This window comes from Electrophorus electricus, unplaced genomic scaffold, assembly GCF_041902795.1.
Source record: "Electrophorus electricus isolate QZ-2024a unplaced genomic scaffold, ASM4190279v1 Scaffold50, whole genome shotgun sequence".
NCBI lineage: Eukaryota > Metazoa > Chordata > Actinopteri > Gymnotiformes > Gymnotidae > Electrophorus > Electrophorus electricus.
The window spans coordinates 535,977-558,718 of record NW_027658768.1 but is presented as its reverse complement, the minus strand read 5'-3'; the positions used below and the strand labels follow the sequence as shown (position 1 = coordinate 558,718).

The following is a 22,742-nucleotide window of genomic DNA, read 5'->3' as shown; positions in this document are numbered from 1 at the left end:
TTTCCTGGCTCCACCTCTCCTACCGCTACCAGGGAGACCACACAAGCTAATTTACCATTACACTGTTGTTGATGACTCTGAAAGCCCACTATCCCCCATTTTGTACTTTTTGAGACTGAAAATAATGCCAATATTATCAAATGAATGGGGCCCATTATTCCTATAGTAAGGTTTTGCAAGAACCTTTCAGGAAAGGACCAAAGAGTCAGCAAAAGGATGTTAATAGGCAGAAAGGATATCTATCAAGTTATAATACCAATGCTAAAGTGTATTGACATACAGGGACAAGGAGTACTTCCTTGGTGTGTGGTGCAGCCAAGGGCCAGTCCCTCAGCATGAAATCATATAACAAATTTTGTACTATATGTGAATGTGTTTAGGTGCATTTTGCTTGTCGGACGCGTCAGCTACTGGTGATTTCTTCAGCCGGCTGGTGTGTATCCACTGTGCTGATCCCGATGTAAGCACAGCGGTTCGGGTCACTGCGATCACGGTTGTTGGGGGTCCATACGCAGCTTTACCAGCTTTCCAAGGGTTCAGTGATTTGACCAAAACAGTGTCACCTGGAATAAATGCATGAGTAGGCTTGTCTGCGGGAAGAGGGAGAGAGCAAGCGACATTACCATGCACACTGTTCAATTTCTCAGTCAACATTTGGGTGTAGTCCACCAAGATCACGTCCATGTCACCTGAATGAGAAACACCTGGGTTACATCTGACCCATGGGATGGTAAATGGTCTACCAAAAGTTACATCAAACGGTGACAATTTATTGGTGGCACTGGGCGTCATTCTGATCTCACATAACACCACTGGCAGTAGATGTATCCACTTCTTTCCTGTTTCCATCATAGCCTTTGTTAACCTTTCTTTCAAGGTATGTTTCATTCTCTCAACAATGCCAGATGACTGAGGATGATAAGGGATGTGAAATTTCCAGTCAATAGTTAGGTAGGTGCATAGTTTCTGAGTTACCTTGGAAATGAAACAGGGTCCCTAACCTGAATCTATTACCCAAGGCACACAGTACCTCCGTATTATCTCCTTGGCTAGGATTTTAACCTAAGAACAAGGAAATGCCTCAGTCCACTTGGAAAACCTGTCTACAATCACCAGCAGGTACTTCAACTGACTACAAGGTGGCATGTGCGTAGTCTATCTGTAGATACTGAAAGGGATATTCAGGAGCCGGCAAGGCATCATGTTTGGTTTGTGTTTTACCCTGGAGGCTTCTAGCACAGGTTAAAACACAAGCCAAACATGATCTAATGGCAAATGTACAATTTTGCAAAAGGTGCGGTATCAGAATTCTGTCTTGTATGTGAGATTTGTTTATAGATCTGGGAAATGTCAAAGTATATATGTCCATACCATGCCTGTTCAAACACAGAAAATATGTGTAAATATAATAGATAAATGCATTTATTATAAGAATTTTAACAGAGTTCAGTACTTAGATTTTGCATTTCTGATGAGAGAATCATTATCAAATAAAACCAAGACGAACAGCTGGGAAAGAATCGTGAGGATCCCTGTTTTCTGTGCACACTGTTTGCACAGAGCAGTGCGAGCCACTGCAATCGAGACTGGTTCTCCTTCTCCAGAAAGTTGATTATTTCAATGATCAGCAGCATATCATTTTCTAATTTAAGGCATATGTTTTGAACAGTTTGCATACTTTTAAGGCATGCACACTGGATTTGAAAATTAAGTGAACTGTCTTTGATGTAGTGTGAATGAGAAATAAAATGGATCATTAAGAATACATTGGTCAAGGAATGTGCACTGATGGAACCCACAGTCCCTCGCTCACCCTTGGCCAAAACGAGTCGAGGAAGAGCAAACCCATTCCTGGTTCGGTACGTCCACTTAACAGATAATTTAGTGGTTTTACTTTTTGGCTACTCTACCCACCTCTGTCTGTATTGCAGTTTGGGTTGTTTGTCTGTCTAAATGTCCGCTTAGCTACTATAGCTAGAGCTTTTCTAATTTTATGATGAACGGTCTGTCTGCTGTAGTTTTATATAGTTATGGAATGCATTGACGTTCCACCTGTTTTCTCACACAAGGCTTTATGTCAAGCATAAGCGACTGCTTTTCATGCTATTTAGATTTTGCTATTTTAAAGGTACAAGACAAGTAATATAAGTGATTAAACCAAATTTCATCACCATACCCGCCCTTTCTCGTCTGCCCACACTTGGTGACGTATTTCGATGTGGTACGTCCACGCTGCAGGTGCGTATAACGTTCCTAAGTGCGGGCAGTTTGAGACGAACAGCTCTACTTAGCAGAGAAGAGTCGATCCACAGTAGCGCCCCTCTCTCTGCGTCTACCTCTGTTCACTCACTAGAGAGAATCTGCTTTTGATTTTGATTTTGAACAATTGAATTTGATAATTTTGACCATTAACACTTTGTGCGCTGTGTGAGTGAAAACAATGTATTCTGTGCTTTCTAACTTTCACAGCAGTTGTCGGTTATGTGTTGATTCTGTCAGATGCCGTCACGGTTATAAAATCATTTTAGCGGTGCCGAGCCGCAGGTTGAATATTTGGAAATGACTTGGATAACACGTAAGCTACGTAACACGTAACACGTAAGCTGTTAATGGGTGCGTTTCAGTCCCTGTCATTTTCGTCCCGTTGTGGAAACCAATATATGTAAAAGAATTACCAAAAAAAAGGACTTATTGCTTGAAGCAGTGAAGCGGAGATGGGTTTTATGTTATGAGCAAATTTTTTGGCCCTTAACTCAAAAGAGAGTTCCATTTTTTGATGATAATTTATTGTAACACCATGAAAGGTAGCAGCGACCCTTTTGGTCAGCTGCAACATATAAAATCAAGACATAACCTGTGCATACATATGGGTGTGCTTTCTGTGCCTTCTTGTTATGAGTAAAGTAACCTAAATAGTAAAGAAAACAGGGCTCTCAGCAGACATTAGTGTTTTCTGGAAATTTGCTTGCTACCTTACAGCTTGTTTTCTTAGAAAGAAACATTTGACGGTGGAGTATCAGTTTTTGAAATATGGGTTACCTCTTGAAAAGTAGAGTTTTAAAGTACCTTGTTAATGGCTATAAATGAACAGTTTAAATGCATAAAAAGAGCAGCTGACGTGTTGCTTGCCATATGGGCTAGTTATCTCACCTTCATACGTACTGCTAACCTGACTGGTTACTTATCTTAGTTTGCCTTCTGCAACAGTCACCATTTTGTGGGGTCAGATATTTGTTAGCTAATAAGTTACTTCCATATACCCACCAACACATTCTACAGGTCAACACATTCCTGCTGCCCCTTTTGTGTATGTGTCATGACTGTTTATTTAATGATGTTTAAGTTGTTTGTGACCTAATTATTAACCACTAATAAAATCAGTTTAAACCATTCATAAACTTTTTGTATTCAATGCAGTAAGATTTAGCCTTTGGAACTAATGGTTTAGGGATATGCATACCCAGCTGCTTGCCTGTTGAAATTTACCTGTAAAGGTGTGCTGCCATTCTGATTGCTTTCTTGCCTGTTTTCTGTCCTTCATGAGTGTTGGTCTGCATACTGACAGTCTTTCTGAACTGACTGCCATTCACATGTATAACTGTCTGCCTTCTGATCCTCAAGCCTGCCTGCTTACATGTTAGATTGCTGTCTGTCCACCAAACTGTAAAAATGATTTATGCTTTTGACTTCATATCGCCTTTTCAGAACAAAGTATTCCAGGAGAGTCCTAAGAAAACTTGGACCAGGACAAATGGAGAAACAGAAGCGTCTTTTTGGCAGGAAGATGTAAGGCCTTTGCACTACAATGTTAAAAAATCTTAGAATAACAATATGAATTTTAAATGATTCTTATTTATACAGCATATTCCTTATAGAACCCAAAATCTCAAGGTGCTTTACACTGAAATGAACGAACAGTATTCAGCAATAAAACATTGATCAAATAAAAGTTAAAAGTCACAAAATATAAATGTAGAAAATGAAATTAATTTAAACAGAATTTAAATTAACCCGGCTAAACAAGCTGAACAATTAGACTAAGCTAAACAAGCCACTCTTTAATCTGTATTAAACACCAATAGATACTATAAATACTTTCTGGACTATTCCAAAGTATCGGAACGATGAAACATGAAACAGATTAAACATGTTTCATCAGCCTTGTTATTTTAAAAGATTAGGAAGTAATGTTAAAGGAATTAGTCTTATTTTCCTTATAATGTGCTAAAGTAGAATAAAATCATTTTGATTGTATTGTGCAATTAACAAAATACAACATGGACCTGAGCTCTATGAGTGATTCATCCATTAAATAGAGAATAAGAATAACAATCTATAAACTTAGACACAAGCTCTCTCAAAATAATTTGATCATGGATTTTAGTTCAGGCTGTTGATGTTTGAAGAATGACAAACGAACAACATTTCCTTATATATTTTTGTTGTTTCCATAGTAAAATTCCTTCACCTCCAAAAGTGGCACGGGCTTCTTCAGTATTTAAAAAGGTGAGTTTAAAATGGCCAAATTTGTTATTCATCAGAAAATCGAATTGTTGCTAATAAGTGAGATGTCAGCACAGTTGTTATGTTATCCTGATATTTAATTTCTTTTTATTCAACCTCTTCTATGGTTCTCAAAACAAGAGCAAGTCAAAAAGCACAAGACAAGACGAGAATAAACCTGTGAGGAATGACAGCAAAATGCTCCTTGATAGAGCCAAAAAAATCATCCCAGACTTGGAGAAGCTGGATATTGCACCAATCTTGACCCATTTTGTGATGGATCTGACTCATGAGTATGCCATTTTTAAACCTTTTCTTCTTCTTCTTCTTCTTCTTCTTCTTCTTCTTCTTCTTCTTCTTCTTCTTCTTCTTTTTCTTCTTCTGCTTTTTCAATTTATAATTTTTATTTTTGGTATACTTTTGAATGTATGAGATTTTTAGAATAAATATTAATTATAGTTCTAAAGAATGCTTTTATTCACATTCTTTTAGGCAGTGGACATCTATCCGGAAAGCAATCCCTAGTCCAGTAAGTCATACTACATTGCTTACACATCAACATATTTTAAATGGGATTCATATTAATTCTAAACCAAACAACCAAAACCATTTTGGAGCAATTTTCAATGTTCGCCTTTCTATGTTATCTCTCCTTTCTTTCACAGGAGACAAAGGTCATGATCTCTCATATGGGTTCATTCATTGCCGACATTGTCAGTGAAGTAACTGTGATGGGTCTTCTTTCATCTCTGGAAGAAATGTTAGATGTTGATCTAAGATCAGTGTTGCTTTCAAATTCCAAGAAGGAAACTGCAGATTTGCTGAATGCTTTCCGTACCAGATCTTGTGAGATAAATCATTCAGCTTCAGTCCACGTGAAGGAGGGGACAGCTCATATAGACTCTCTAAGCAGAGATGTTAGGACTGCAGTTATTGATACGCATCGCAGTTGCCTGGATGACCATGAGAGAGACCAAATTGTGATGAAATTCCACTCGACCATGGAAGATACAAATTCAGAAGCAATGAGTGAGCTTCTGATAGGAGATACTGAGAGTTTGACATCGTTATCCTCAGATGTCCATGACGATGGTACATCTAGACCTATAAGTACCATTCCTATAGCTGGCTCTCCAGTTTCGGATATGCTTCAGCGCTTTGATGATGAGATGGAGGAATTTGCTGAACTGTCGCAAGACATCAATCCCCACATAAAAGGAAGGACACATTTTTTGTCCCGTCATTTAATAAATCCTGACCTTGAAGGGGTCTCATCTTGTGAGCTCTGTGGTATGGTCATGCCAATCTACCTAGAGCAGGATGACTTGAAATCATCACAGGCATCATCAGAGCTATGCACAGATAGTATGAACACCTCCTCCGACGTCATGGCAAGCCAAGTTATGGAGTTGGTTGTCCCACCCTCTGTGAAGAAGGCTCAAGAGTCCCCCAGTGTACACAATGACTGGTCTTCCCTGTTCAGCATCGATATACATAGCTCTCCATCACTACAGTCTGAGATGTCTGCTAGGTCACCATGTACTGAGCCTGCTCTGGACAATCAGAGCAAAACCATGAAAGCCCAGAAGGGGAGATTGCATTTTCTATTCCCCTTCAGTAAGGTCTCAAAGGACTTAAAGGTAAAACATTTGACTTATTTCTTATTTAGATTTTGTTACATTATTCATTTTTAAAGTAGTGCATATTTGAATTTCATTTCACACTGAATGTGTATATATCACTTTGCATAAATGACATAATTTGTTCTAAATTATATTCTGTTGCATTATTACTGGTTTGTATCTGTACTTTTAGTTATAAATGTACTTATGCTCTGATATTTTTCTACTAAATCATTGTTTTGTTTTTGTTAGAAACTCAAAAAGAAAAGCAAGGAGCACCCTAACACTGTAGCTGCTGCTGCAACTACAGGTAAGAACATATTGCTAGAAACACATATGACAATTTAGTTGTTAGACAGAATATCACAGTTATATCCATTTTTTAAAAATCAATAACTTTTTTGTCTTATGATAGGTAGTGAAGATGTTTCCCCCATCTCGTCACGTTTCACGAGGATGTTATCGTTCTTTACAAGGCAACGCTCAAATCATCAATAAAGCCTGAAACATCAATTTGCTGAAAATGTGCAAAAATGGCTGGTTTTTGATTACATTTACATTTACATTTACAGCATTTAGCAGATGCTCTTATCCAGAGCGTCTTACAAAAGTGCTTTGTCCTTTACTCATAGAATATATCCTAGTACAGTACAGTAGGTTAGAGTCCAACATACCAGTGAACTAGAATACTGTAGAATACAGGGATCAATGCTGATACCTAGAAGTACAAAACACATAAGGTCTATCTTAAACAATGATAAGTGCAATAAACAATAAGTGATAGAGATGTAATGTGGCCATAATTATCATATTTTTACATTTGATATTGTTTTGCAATACAGCAGAAGTTCAAATTTGGTTATGCTGCTGTGTTGGTTACAGATCATCACAGACTGGTCCCAAACAACAAACAACAAATTAGGGCATAGTTCACAACATAATCTACAAATAGTTTTAACGAAAATAAAGCATCTGCAAGTCCTAAAATGTGTTTTATATTTCTGTTGAAACATGAATCATATTAATTGCCAGCCCTTTTAAAGTTTCAGATATTTTTTTTTACTACAATAATCAACTTCAATAATCCATCTGATGTTCAATGCAGGAATCCCTCCTGTCTGTCGCTGTTCCTCTTCCTCTCACAGGTAAGGGTACCAGTTGACTTTCCTCCGGCCGAGCGAGTAGGCTGCGGGCCGGTGGTGAAGAACGGAGCCGCTTCCTGACCTATCGTAGGATGACATCACAGACTGCTGGAACTGTGGCAGGAGCCAAGGCAAAAAAAAAATGGCAACAAGATATCGATAGGCATGTCAATATTCCCAGCACCCAGGTGAACTACTGCCTACCATGGGACTGTTGGAAACCTATTAAGATAGTATTGAGATTTTTATTTTTATTTTTTTACAAATCTATAAACTAAAAACAACATTATCTACTGACATACAACAATGTACAAAACAAGACACAACATATAAGAATTTGAATTTTAAAACATGTAATACGTATCGATCTTCTTTCAGCCCTACAAAAGACTTCTTGATGAATCAGAAAAGAAGATCGACGGCCGTGGCCCGACGACGGAGGTGGTCGTATCAGTGGTGTTGGTTCGGGCGGGCTGAGGACTCACACAGTGGCATGCCCTTGAGGTAATAAGGAGTGTTTACAGGCAAAAGAGACCGAACAATGCATTAGACATATTAATAACATAAAACATAAGGGAGTATAAAGATTCTGTGTCCTTTCAGATTGATTTGCGTACAGGGCAGAGGCATCTGCAGGCTTAAGCAAAGGATCCTAGGTAGGCTTTGGTGGACCTCAGGGTAAGATATATGACCTCTCCACCAGGCTCAAGACCATATAGAAAAACAATCTTCTTTAGGATAAGGTCAAGAGAAGCCTTCTCTTGGAATGTGTTGGAACATATTGATTAATGTATGGTTTGTATCTAATAGTGCCGAATGCAAATAACAATATGTAAAAGTAGATTTGGTGAATACATTGTAACATTGGTAGTGGGATGGACAATTCTTTGTGCAAGAATGATGTTATTGGTTCATTTTTCTGCGGTTGCATTTAATATCACTATCCTTATGTATTTATATATCGCTTTTTACTGCAGATGTTGTCACAAAGCAGTTTTACAAATGTCCAAGTCCAAGCCCCCAGTGAGCAAGTCAAGGGCGACAGTGGCGAGGAAGAACTCCCTAGAGCATGAGGAAGAAACCTTGAGAGCAACCAAGACCCAAAGGGGAAGCCCATCCTCCTTTGCCTGGCAACGCTCACCACAATAATATCAATTTTAAGAGAGAAATAAATAAAAAATGAAAAAATAAGCAGTTAATGTCCAGTCCAATTTGCTAGAGGCCCTAGTCTTGACGCGATGGTTTGCATGTGTCCAAAGCCCATCCCACAAGAGAGCATCCATTAAGGGCAAGGGAGAAGCAGTTGGCTAGGGTGGAGCTGTGGTGGCCTACAGCAGGGCACATCAGGGGGTGGTGGGAAGAGCCATGGCAGCTGAGACGGGTTGAGGCTCAGTAACATCATGACATCAGGAGTAGGTGTACCTCGGCAGAAAGAGAGACTAGATTATTAGGCATGTCCAGGTACAAGGGTGTGTAAATTATGGAACTATAATGTGGAAAGATGGGCCCTGGCAGATCTAGCTATGGCAGCACAGCTAAAAGGAAAGAGCCAGAAGGAAACACAGGCACGAGGGCACCCTGGAACATCAGCACTCCGCCGCTCTCAGTCAACACACTCGAGTGACAAAAGAGAGGTGAAGTGACAGCATCATAACATCCCAGTTTATCATAACTCTCAAAACCCATGGACCCCCAAGATGGGAAGTAGTTAATAAAATACCTGACTGTACAGATACTAAAAAGAAATCTAGGATTATTTTTGTTATTTTCTATTGGGCTCAAGAGATAAGCTGTTCGAGCAGTAATAAGTGTTTTTCTATAGGTGAGTAGGCTCTCCTTCCATGCAAGCTGGAAGACTACGAGCTTAGTGCGGTGCCATTTATGTTCTATTCTTTGAGTGTTTTGTTTTAAATTGCGAATGAGATCATTATACCAAGGTACTACATTTTTGTAGCTAATTTTTTTATTCTTAAATGGAGCAACATCATTAGGTGCACAGCAGAATACTGATTCTAAGCATTCAGTAATTTGATCAAGTTCCGTTGGGTTTGAGGGAATCCTAGGCGCAAATTATTAGTCTGGGAGATTCCCAATAAATCCAGGTGCAGTGGACGATGTGATCGTGTGTCTGGTATGATAGCGAGGCGAGGTTACGATAGTGTGGCTCATGCATAGTTTAAATGAAATTAGGGAATGGCCTGAGATGGCACCTGACTGGGGTAGTATAACTACCTTCTCCATGTCTACACCGTATGGCAGTACTAAGTCAAGCGTATGTTTACATTTACATTTACAGCATTTAGCAGTACGCTGTTATCCAGAGCGACTTACAAAAGTGCTTTGTCATTTACTCATAGAATATATCCTAGTACAGTACAGTAGGTTAGAGTCCAACATACCAGTGAACTAGAATACTGGGATCAATGCTGATACCTAGAAGTACAAAACACATAAGGTCTATTTTAAACAATGATAAGTGCAATAAACAATAAGTGATAGAGTTTGTTAATCAACATCATTGTAATAAACAATACCCTACAATAAGTACTAATTTAGTCAGTCAATATGAGAGCAGGGTAAGTATGTCCACCAGAGTGTGTGGGTTCTCTTTGTACATTGAAACCAATTGATTCTAATATAGAACTAAAGGCCAAGTTCAGAGGGTGTTGGGCACTATCAAAGTGAATATTGAAATCACCAACAATAATGGCACTTTCTACTAGAGCAGATCCCTCTCAGTATCTACAGCTAGACAAAACGCACCTGCCACCTTGTGGTCAGTTGAAGTATTTGCTAGTGATTCTAGACAGGTTTTCCAAGTGGACTGAGGCGTTTCCTTGTTCTAAGGAAGATGCCCGCGCTGTGGTTAAAATCCTAGCCAAGGAGATAATACCGAGGTACGGTGCGCCTCGGGTAATAGATTCAGATCAGGGACCCTGTTTCATTTCTATGGTAACTCAGAAACTATGCACCTACCTAACTATTGACTGGAAGTTTCACATCCCTTACCATCCTCAGTCATCTGGCATTGTTGACAAAATGAATTATACATTGAAACAAAGGCCATGATGGAAAACAGGAAAGAAATGGATAGATCTTGTCCTTCCTAGGTCTTCCTAAGTTCAAGACTGTTAACTCAATACACACTTTAAAACACTCAATACACAATTTAATTTTTTAATAATACTTGTTCAGGTTCCACTATTGTTCTCCAAACCATACATTATTCAATGTATGCATATTAATATTCAATACTTACACCAACCGGTTCTTGGTACCATTATGTTCAACCTGAGCTACTTGCATTTTATTTAAAAGGCGATCCTCTTCCATATCACCGGATGCCCATATTGCTTTTATTACCTCAATCTACTGCCAGCAGTGTTGTGTGAGATCAGAATGATGCCCAGTGCCACCACCAAATTGTCACTATTTGAGGTCGTTTTTGGTAGACCATTTACCACCCCATGGGTCAGAGGTAACCCAGGTGTTTCTCAGTCAGGTGACACAGCCATAGCTGATGACTGACAGACAAATCCTCTAAGACTTGGCTTGCGTTGCTTTGGTGTTACAGGAAAGGTTTGAAGCCCTTGTTTTTGTCTGTCTGGCATTCAGATTTCCTGAGCAGCCATGTTGTGGTTCCTAATTAGGAACATGTTCCAGCCTACTCCATGCAAGCTGGAGCACTGGATCCACTCTTTAAATGTGCCTTTTTAAGGTGACGGCTTATAAAAGTCATCTCTGATTATTTTTTTTGTTGTTAGCTTTTTAATCTGTCAAGTCTGTAATTTTCCAGATTTATATCCATTAAAAAAACAGATGCTCTAAAGGGAGGGGGTGGACTCCTTCAGTGGTACAGCAGAAGTTGATAACTTCAAAATCATTTACAGCAGCTTCAACCTTGCCTGAGTGATTTAAGTAATTAGTGAAACTGGCACAGCACCACCAACCGTTTATTAAAGAAAACGTGTATGACACATGATTATCTTAATTCTTTTAATTAAAACAGTCCCTTGCAAGGCATATTATTCAATTATGTTCAAAGAGGTACATAGAGCATGCTGGCAAAACTGAACCGTTGAAGATACTACAGGAAATAAGAAATTTCCATAATGTGAATGAAACATTTATTTAAATGTATTGAATATTGCACATCTCAGAGCCTCCAGAGGTGGAAAAGACCAGGCCAGGTGAGCCATAGGTTGAATTGGAGCCCGAATCCAAGGGCCAGGGCGTCCCCGCCAGACGCATGACGCTCGAATTTGATCTTCTTGAAGCAATTAACTAGAGTTAATTGAAAGCGGAAGAGGATGCCTGGAGCTGCGATGCCATACCTTTAGGGAAATATGAAAAAAGGAACACGAATCAAATAAATGAGACTGTTTGTTCTTCGAGGCTCAATAGGATGTGCCATAATAACCTTCAATTACTATATTGGTGTACAAGCTGAAATTCAACTTGATTACAATAGCCGCAAGCCATGCAGATCTAGTTATGGGCTTTATTCAAAATTAAAACTAAAACAGAAGTAGATTTTAAAAAACACAACCACAATTCTGTGATTTATCTAACGCCAGCTAGTTAACTTCATAACTTACTCTCTGTTCATTTTCCCACCCTTAATCTTGCAGAAAGAAGGCTCAAGAAAATCAAGCGGATGTAAATCACAATCATCCATGTTGTTTTGCCTCCACATCACCCTGACAGCGCTTTATTTAAATAATCTAGCTGTGCTGTATCGACAGGTATGAGAAGATTCCCACAGAATATCAATTTACTACTCTATGGATTCTTCATGACTTGGCAGTAAGGTAATAATAACAGGCAGGTGTAGCATCTAAAAGTGGAAAGTCCAAGTGCACGTGTTATTAGCTAGCCAGTAGACAAGATAAAATACAAGGTCACAAATTTTAACCTGCCCTTTATATGGAAAATCTGCAATATTTTATATTTGCCACATCGTTAGTGGATAGGTAGCTAGCTATAGTAATTAACCTGCAAAATGTGTTCTTAATCTGTTGATTGCAACTGTCAAACATTTTTTAAAAATGTGTTGAATATTACCCACTCACAGCCTACAGAGGTGGAAAAGACCAGGCCAGGTGAACCACAGGACAAGTTAAACCCCGAATCCGAGGGCCAGGGCGTCCCCGCCCAAACCCGAGGGCCAGGGCTCCCGCCAGACGCATGACGCTCGAATTTGACCCTATTGAAGCAGACGAGCCCACTAGAGGTAACTTAAGCGGAAGAGGATGCCTGGAGCTGCGATGCCATACCTTTAGGGAAAGATGAAAAAAGGAACACGAATCAAACAAATGAGACTGTTTGTTTTTCGAGGCTGAATGGGATGTGCCATCATAACCTTCAATTACTATATTGGTGTCCAAGCTGAAATTCAACTTGATTACAATAGCCGCAAGCCATGCAGATCTAGTTATGGGCTTTATTCAAAATTAAAACTAAAACAGAAGTAGATTTTAAAAAACACAACCACAATTCTGTGATTTATCTAACGCCAGCTAGTTAACTTCATAACTTACTCTCTGTTGATTTTCCCACCCTTAATCTTGCAGAAAGAAGGCTCAAGAAAATCAAGCGGATGTAAATCACAATCTTCCATGTTGTTTTGCCTCCACATCACCCTGAAAGTGCTTTATTTAAATAATTTAGCTCTGCTCAATTTCAACTTGATTACAATAGCCGCAAGCCATGCAGATCTAGTTATGGGCTTTATTCAAAATTAAAGCTAAAATAGAAGTAGATTTTAAAAAACACTACCACTATAGTAATTAACCTGCAAAATGTGTTCTTAATCTGTTGATTGCAACTGTCAAACATTTTTAAAAATGTGTTGAATATTACCCAAGTCACAGCCTACAGAGGTGGAAAAGCCCAGGCCAGGTGAACCATAGAACAAGTTGAACCCTGAACCCGAGGGCCAGGGCGACCCCGCCCGAACCCGAGGGCCAGGGCTCCCGCCAGACGCGTGATTCTCAAATTTGACCTTCTTGGAGAGGGAGATCCCACTGGAAGAAACTGAAGGGGAAGAGAATATACCTTTAGAGAAAGATGAAAACTGACCACTAACCAAACGAATGAGAGAGATTGTTCTTTGAGGCTGAATGTGATGTGTCATAATAACCATCAATTACTATAAAGGTGTCCAAGCTGAAATTCAACTTAATTACAATAGCTAGCCAGCAGCCAAGATAAAAGGTCACATGTCACAATTTTAAGCTTCCCTTTATACGAAAGAACTGCAGTATTTTAAATTTGCCACATCGTTGGCAGACAGGTACCTAGCCATAGTAGCTAATTATCCTAGCTAGTTCACACTTCATTCTCCCCCAAATGATCCCATTATCGACTGGTATCCGTGCTTAGACATGAAGACAGTTCAGCGACCGAGGACTGACACGCAGCTGTCACAGCTCTTTTAGAGCAATCCGACGGTTAGCGAGCCAATGCTAGATAATAACGTTAATCGCAGCTACAGTAAATAGTTGGCAGTTAATCTGCTAGTTAACTAACGTGCTCCATCGCCATGAAAATTAGAGTCTGTTACCGCAAGAGATGTGCATAAGTAATGTGTGAACTAGCTAAGTTAACCATCTCAAATAGACAGCTTGTCTGCTAGCTAACCTAGCTAGAGAGCCCAATGTTACCTGAGTCGTTGAATTCAAGTCCGACTTGACACTTTAGCCTTTCCCATTAGGCCTCATCGTCTTTTTAAACAAAATTAACATACTATTCATAAAATCCATATAGAGCAAGTTTTATGGATGATCTGCTCAGTGAAGCTGCATTATTTCTGTTATAATACGGACACGGCAGCATTTTCACGGCATGTTTTCTTAATCTGTTTATTGCAACTGTCAACACATACGAATGATTAATAATTAATGTAAACTGTTATGCAGCGAATTAAAGATACTATATTTTCCTGTTTCCCTAGAAATAATCCAAACTGCAGTGTCTGCTTATTTATGCTGAAGCACACTTAAGTGGGTATATTTTTTGTGGATTCCACATATACATTAAAAGGAAAATGTTGCCCAATCATGTCAGAAATAGCAAAACAAAAAAACACAGGCTCCGAGTTACTGAAAGAGAAGTACGCGATGAGGTCCTGGTAGAGCATAGGCACAGGTTGGTCATACGTGTTTATGAGGAGTTTAATTTAAGCAAAATCCTCATCACACACCCAAGAAGTCAAAGCCTGCAAAATCCCCAAGCAGCAAGACTGCATCAAGTTAGCACTGGCTGAAGCAAAAATAGTGCTGTGTCCTGCTCTGTGGCTCATCCACTCTACCAGTCTCTTAGTATTGGGCTTAGTGTGCTTAATTCATCTTGATGTCCTAACTGACATTCAAAAAGAAATGGATGTGAGAAGACAGTGTAGGAGTTCAAATTTGAATTGGCTTGAAATGTAGGTTGAAGTGCTCTTCTGCAGCTGAGCAGCTCATTTTCTGCTGAGCATCTTCACAGCCCTTACAAGGAGAGCATGAAAATGATGGAGGGGACAAGAAAAATCAGAATAATGCTTTAAGGACTGGACACATTTACAGCTTCTCACACTAAACAAAGTACTCCAAGGTAAAAAGTTCATCAAAGTAAAACATGTTTCATCCATCTTTCTGTGAACTGATATTTTAATGACTGACAGACAAATCCTCCAAGACTTGGCTTGGGATGCTTTGGTGTACAGGAGAGGTTTGAACCCCTTTCATTAAAGAAAACGTGTATGACTCAGGTGCTAGGGTATTATCAGAATGTAATTTATTCCAAATGTAAACACATGATTCTCTTAATTAGAGATTCCCTTATAAGGCATATTATTCAATAATGTTCATAGAGGTACAAAAAACAAAACAAAACAACAAAACCCTACTGAGTCTGGAAAAGAACATCTTTATCAATAAAAAGTATCAAATGACCTGAACACAGTTGTACCACCATTACAAACTCCTTGCTTGAGTCTGCATGTATACATGTATGATAGTAACATATCAGCCAATGAATGATGGACTCGAGTTTGTACTCGAGGAAAGAAAGAAATTTTCATAATGTCATAAAGAATCAAGTGTTTGGAAAACGTCTAGGAAAAGAAAGAAACATTTATTTAAATGTGCTGAATATTGCACAAGTCGCAACCCTTGAAAAACCAAGAAGAGTTCTCGGTCTGCTTAAGTACTGTGTACTGCAAAAACACAAGTAGAATTGAATTTTCCACAAATACACATACAAGAACCATAGAAGAAAGCATAGTGTTGGTCTTATAGAACGAGAGACACAAAAACCTCAGCTACAATGATCAACAATTACACAATGAAGTTTGGATTCAACGGAATTTCGTTTTGAACTACGGTAGAGGGGCCTCTTTATCGGCTACTCGAATACTAGGCAACAACCTGATTCACCATTTGTGGATCACATTTGAGCAGTAACATGATTTGGTAGAACACTTGCATTTGAAACCATTTTTGTCTTCTTTTATAGGTGGAATCGGAGGCCAGTTTGGTGATGTTTTAAATCTACTTGAAGAATAACAAACAAACAAAAAGCCAACCCTAATGTAACATTTAAAAGAAGCACCAAAGTGGGCATCAGATTTACCATCAAACAGGGTCTTGCTGCTGTCGAAGCCTGTGCACTGCCGCTTGCAGATCTCCATGTTCTGCAAGCAAGATTTCACACTGCAGCGAGAGACACACACACACACACACACACACACACACACACACACACACACACACACACACACACACACACACACACACAGGTGGGGGGGGGGGGGTTACAGTACTAGCAGAGAAACTCTGATGCTATTTGGATTTCTAAATTAACACGGTGTTCCTTAAAATGTTTTTGAAACACTGACATGTAGATTGGAAGGCCTGGAGAAACTCACTGTGCACTCTGAGGGAAGTGGAGGAGGTGGGTCATGGTCAGAAACAGGTGGTTCACGGTCTTCACTGGCGTGATCCTTTTGTGAGCGTCTAGCGTGAGCATCTTCTTTAGTAGGTCGATGAACTCCCGCCGGTCGGCCTTCTCCGCCAAGACGTCGGTGCCTTTCAGACTGGTCATATTGACCTGCGAGAGAGACCCATGGGTGAGTCATATTATTCACCAGCAGAGGGCGGCAATGCACCCAATACGAACGAAGTTCTGCAGCAAATTTCTACGCACTGCTCTGCCCTTCGCAGATGTCGTTCTCCAGAGCGACTTACATGCGCTACTCATTATGACAGCAGAAACGCTCGACCTTTCAGCTAGCACCTTGTTCTACCTGCTCTATAATGTGAGCTGCGGGAGCCCTTTGTCACGTTCTTCAATTTCACATCGCAACACTAAAAGAAATGCGTATAGTTACGCGCACAAAAGCCCAAATAACCTGCATCATGTCGTCAAGGCAGTTTAAAATGTACTTCCGAGTCTCTTTGGACTTGATGCCACGCTCCGAAGGTGTCTGGAGAAAGGAAAGAAAAAACAAACCATTCAGCTCCACCATTAAGTTACATGAAGTCATTAAGTTGCGTCCCTTATAAAAAACACATGGCATTTGGCATTTGAAGACAGGCAAACCTTGAGTCTCCACAGGGGGTAGCAGTAGAAATAGTGCGTCTTGGTCGCTGCGCTCAACATGCACTCTGCTGGTAGGCCCTGCGTCTCGGAGATGTAACGGATCTGCAGAGACACCATACGGCAAAAGGATTATGACTTTATTTTGAGTTAATCCTTTCATTTTCAAAGTGCATGTCTAAAAAAACAGGCCATAGAAACTCATTTATATTAATCCTAAAAATGAGCGGGCCGACAAAGCAGCTAAAAGGTCAAACTACACACACACAAACACACACACACACACACACACACACACACACACACACACACACACACACACACATATATCACTACAGCCACAAAACCACTACAGGTCTGCACCACTGATGCTGTACGGGCGTTAAGGCACAGCTCAAAGGACCATGTGCTTACCTGATCATATTCGGAGGCTCCGGGATACAGGGGCCAGCCCAGGAACAGCTCAGCAATGACACAGCCCAGGGACCACATATCGATGGCCTCACAGAATGGGAGACCCAGGATGATCTCAGGCGATCTGGACCAAAAACACAGAGATCGCCATCATGAAATCAGCCTCGGCTGATAATTCCGTGGGGGGGTGTTTGTGTTCCTAGACATTACACACCCACTATTCTAGTGTAACATGGAACCAACACTACAATGCACCAACACTACAATAATGTTCTGTTTTGCATTAAGTAAATACAGAGTACCAATGCAGTTAAACACCCGTTACTCAGTATATTACACTGTTAATTAACAGTGTAGCTACAATGTAATAGCGGTTTTGTACAGACTCGCTAAATACTGATATTACCAAAGCCTGCAGTTCAGCGCATCCTAACTAATCTCAGACACCGAAGACGGTTCATTAGGTGTTTTTGCTAAATAACAGCACTCACATGACCCAATAAAAATAAACCACTTATAAATCAATCGTGCTCCAGTTAACTGTAATGCTCATCATAGGCTTTTAATGTGTAGCAGGGTTATTACAACTGTCCACAACATGCAGCTCTACTCTAAAGCACACTCGAGTGCAACAAGTGCACACTTATTTCTAACACGCCTCAGCACGTGTCCCTCACCGGTAGTATCTGGACTGCAGGTAGCTGGGGGCCTTGGAGAAGTGGCTAGCTGAGCCGAAGTCGATGACCTTGACGCGGTACGGCTGCCTGACGGGGTCCACCAGCATGATGTTGTCGGGCTTGAGGTCGGTGTGGATCAAGCCCAGGCTCTTCAGTTTCATGAGCGCTTTGGCGACCTGCTGCAGCACGGGCCGGATGCATTTCAGCAGCAGTGGGCTGAACTTGCTGCGCTTGAGGAAGTCGTAGAGGCTCTGCCCCAGCATCTCGAACACCAGGCATATGTGCTTCTTGTGCTGGAAGCAGTCGTACGCGCGCACGAAGTTGAACTCGTCGGCGTTCTCCCTGCTCAGCCGGCTCAGGATGCTCACCTGAGGAGGAGCAAAGGAGGGAAGACGGAATACGCGTTAAGCCGAAGCTACGTGGTCACAGCTTCAAAGTTTGATACTGCTGACAAATAGCCTACTTATTTTCAATAGCATCAAGCACTTTGTGTACTTCCCTTCAACCATTTACTTCTACAGGATTTGGGAGATGCAATTATGGAAGTGGTCCCTTGGAAATGAACCCATGAACTTGCTTTTGGTACTCAAACAATGCAGATTAATGCTCTTTCATAACAATAACATTTTTAATGCACATCCAAACAGGTATGGCTTACACAACTGAAGCTAAATCTTCTTTTTAGAGTAAGCTTCAAGCTGTCCGTGTGTTATCCGAACTAGTTCCTACTGAACTAGTGAAAATTAGAACTAGTGTGCCAAACAAGTATTTCTGTGCTACCCTGGCTGTATACAAATTCCACAGTGTGCGTTAGCACATCTGACACCAACAGAACATATGTTGTAAAAACTGAAACAAACAATAACAGAATCAGGGCTACAGCTGATTCTAGGCCATATCAATAGCTCATTTAAAGCAGGCACAACTTTCCCACCTCGTTCTGGCCCTGTCGAGCATAGGACGGATGACTTTTCAGGATCTTGATTGCGACTACTTCACTGGTGCCCCGCTTCCAGCACTTGGCGACCTGGCCAAAGGTTCCACGGCCCAGGGACTCCAAAACCTCGTAGCTGTTGGAGACGGAGCGGAGGATCTCGTTCTGCACCAGTTGGTACTCGCAATCGCTGCCCCTGGCCACACACTTGGACAACCCAGGGGAGGAGAGCTCCTCCAGGATCTGTACACTGTTGCTGCTGTGTGCCTCCTCTCTCTTCCTCTTGAGGCTGCCCCGCTTCTGATAGCCGTCAGCACGCCGCGAGGTCAATGCCTCGTCTCCGCCCTGCCAGCTGGAAGAGGAGGAAGACGACGACGAAGCCTCGTCCGAGGCTCCAGAGGGGGAAAAGACCATGGCAGGTAAGCCATCGATTGAATTGAACCCCGGATCCGAGGGCCAGGGTGTCCCCGCCCGAATCCGAGGGCCAGGGCTCCCGCCCCGCGCAGGATTCTCAAATTTAACCTTCTTGGAGTGGGAGATCTCACTGAAGGAATCTGAAGGGCAAGAGAATATACCATTATGGAAAGATGAAAACAGGACTACTAACCAAATGAACGAGAGAGATTGTTTGTTCTTTGAGGCTGAATGTGATGTGCCATAATAACCATCAATTAGCTAAATTAGCTAAATCACAGAGCTTTGATTTTTTTTAAAACATCTACTGCTGTTTTAGTTTTAATTTTGAATATTTCTGTCTGAAGCAGAGCAGAGCCCTGATCGATGCCATTGTTTTTTGGGCAGGCTTTAGCAAGTGATTGCTTTCTCTTTACACGCTTCTCAGAAAAGACAAGTTCTTTGTCTTGCGTTACTCAAAGGTGGTTCTGTGTGCTAAAACAACATCTTGACCTTTCAGCGATGCTGCCACACTGAAAAACAGAAGGCCAAGAAAAAAACAGCTTCTATTCTTAGACTCTCTGGCACTCTAAGTGCTTGCTGATACCTTGCTGACTGCAGTATTTCCTACACCTTTCCAACTGAGAGGCTCCTGAACTTGCAGCACCTCTGTCAATTAATCAATTGCATAACAAGAGTTCATCCACTCTATAATTGAGGGAGATACCCCCTCTAATCATTAATGCTCATCATTACAAAGACCATTAGTGTAAGCTGATGAAAAATGTTTCAATGTATTTAAAAGGTAAAGAACAGAGTAGCAATGTAAAGATACCATTTATAATGCATTACATTTTAGTCTTTAACACAATCTCTTGCCCTGAAACAGTGTTTAGGGCGATTACAATGCTGTTTCAATATGTTTAAAAGGTAAAGAACAGAGTAGCAATGTAAAGATTCCATTTATAATGCATTACATTTTAGTCTAAAACACAAACTCTTGCCTTGAAACAGTGTTTAGGGCGATTACAATGCTGTTTCAATGTGTTTAAAAGGTAAAGAACAGAGTAGCAATGTAAAGATTCCATTTATAATGCATTACATTTTAGTCTAAAACACAAACTCTTGCCTTGAAACAGTGTTTAGGGCGATTACAATGCTGTTTCAATGTGTTTAAAAGGTAAAGAACAGAGTAGCAATGTAAAGATTCCATTTATAATGCATTACATTTTAGTCTAAAACACAAACTCTTGCCTTGAAACAGTGTTTAGGGCGATTACAATGCTGTTTCAATGTGTTTAAAAGGTAAAGAACAGAGTAGCAATGTAAAGATACCATTTATAATGCATTACATTTTAGTCTAAAACAAAATCTCTTACCCTGAAACAGTGTTGTTGGGTGATTACAATGCTGTTTCAATGTGTTTAAAAGGTAAAGAACAGAGTAGCAATATAAATATTCCATTTATAATGCATTACATTTTAGTCTAAAACACAATCTCTTGCCCTGAAACAGTGTTTAGCGCGATTACAATGCTTTGAAACGCTGTTTCAATGTGTTTAAAGGCAAAGAAGAGAGTTGCAATGTAAAGATTCTACTTATCATGAATTACATTTTAGTCTAAAACACAATCTGGGTTTGTGTGTATATAAATGATGTAATGTTACTGTTGTGGAACAAATTACTTCCATTTCCATTTTTTAAGGCAAAAATATTAAATGTTGGAATTTATCATTACATATTCATATGAATATGACTTTAATTTGTATACATATTTGTTGACATTAGCTATTTTGATCAGTCATTTTTGTGTCTGGTTGTTCTAGCTCATATTTAGCACGTTGTCCTTGACCATGTCCCTCTGTCCACAGGGTGGTGGTGTTGGACTGTGTTACAGACACGCTGCTGTTTTCCTGCAAGGTGCTAGTGGTCGGATTTGTAGGTGAGAAATATAGAGTGAAGTCATCTGTATATTACCCATACTACACTTCATCACATTCTGACCATGATGGCACATGGCAACACACTTTAATAGGTAACTCTGAGGGTTTTTCTACATTCCCTGTAAGGTCTGCTGGCTTTCTTCTTCTTCTCTGGGAGAATCAGGCTGCCATATGACAATTTCCAGCTTCAGCTGCTGCATTATTACTGGTTGCCCGTTATTGTACGTATTGTAACCTCAGAAAAGCTCAAGTGCTGACACTTGCGTCTGTGTGAGAACAAAACATCAGCATATTCAGTACACTGAAGAAATGGTTCTTTCTTTTTTAGATTCCAAAATGCTTATTGACAGTGATTGTAAAGTCACTTTGTTTGTAAATAACCATGATTTACACATTTATTCTGGACAGCAGTTCCTCTCATAATACTGAAGGCCCAGCATGTATATCTACTACTGCTGTTTTTTTAGACGGTGATTGTGGGAGCTTATTTCATCGCGCAGGGCTTCTTTAGTGTGTACAGCATGTGTGTGGACACCCTTTTCCTCTGCTTCTGTAAGCTGCACACACACACACACACACACACACACACACACACACACACACACACACACACACTCTCTCTCTCTTCATTCCAGCAGTTCATAATGACATTGGGCACACACAGTCGAAAGCTTGTATGGTCTCGTCCCTTTACTTCAGGGAGAATAGAATTATAAAAAACATTATTAGCTCACATTTCACTCTCAAGCTACTACACATATGCCAATCATGAGGACTATATTGGTTTTATTTCCACTATGATGTTTCTGTCTCCTCTAGTGGAGGATCTGGAGCGTAACGACGGCACCGTGCAGAGACCATACCTCCGATTTACTCCTCCACATCAGCCGACTTTAAAAAACCATTTAAAGCTCTACACATCATGGATCACAGAATGTCTGTTATTAACGCTATACAAGAACTATACTAAGGCCATAGATCTAGACTAAGACTATAAAGTTATTTCACTTAGCTAAATAACTTTAATACATAATTTAAATCATGCAATGTGTAATAATATTTCTTGTTTTTGTTCAGGAGATGTGCAGACATTATCTGCTGTATTATTTTTGTGGCTGCCATTGTCACCTATATTCTTATTCGCTCCCTGGGTAAGAAACATTTCCAACTACACTTTCATGGGGGAAAAAAAAATCATTATTATTGTGGGCTCAAGCGGAAGGTCTTTTACCCATGTATGGCTTGTGAGATATCCTTCTAACGGAGGTTCTAACACAGCGTGGCTGCTTGGAGACTCTCGTCATGTCGTGTTGCCCCAGAACTCCACTGGGATGTTTTGTGGAGCTGGAGTCAATGTGTAAGTCCCTCACATACTGGATAAGTATTTATATCTTCACAGGAATACCAAAACAGCACACCCAGTATGTAAGGAACACCGTCAGTATTCTTTCGAATGGACTTTAGTGAGTCGGACTAGGGTTACAATGGAGCTGTGCAGGTGCAAATCATGTGGAAACATGAAACATCAACAA

The 22,742-nt window shown here is 40.3% G+C and overlaps 1 protein-coding gene across 1 annotated transcript; it reads right to left on the bottom strand.

Annotated features, from left to right (window-relative positions):
* Positions 1 to 360: 360 nt before the first annotated feature.
* LOC145656145 (homeodomain-interacting protein kinase 1-like) lies at positions 361 to 21,733 on the bottom strand. The gene is made up of 10 exons (XM_081709522.1): positions 21,729 to 21,733; positions 18,875 to 19,226; positions 17,941 to 18,308; positions 17,264 to 17,387; positions 16,853 to 16,954; positions 16,662 to 16,736; positions 16,179 to 16,360; positions 15,884 to 15,963; positions 13,175 to 13,303; positions 361 to 563 (listed from the first exon to the last, which is right to left on the bottom strand). Exons 1-10 carry the CDS (start codon positions 21,731 to 21,733, stop codon positions 361 to 363), a joined length of 1,620 nt encoding a protein of 539 aa, XP_081565648.1.
* Between the last annotated feature and the right edge of the window lie 1,009 nt (positions 21,734 to 22,742).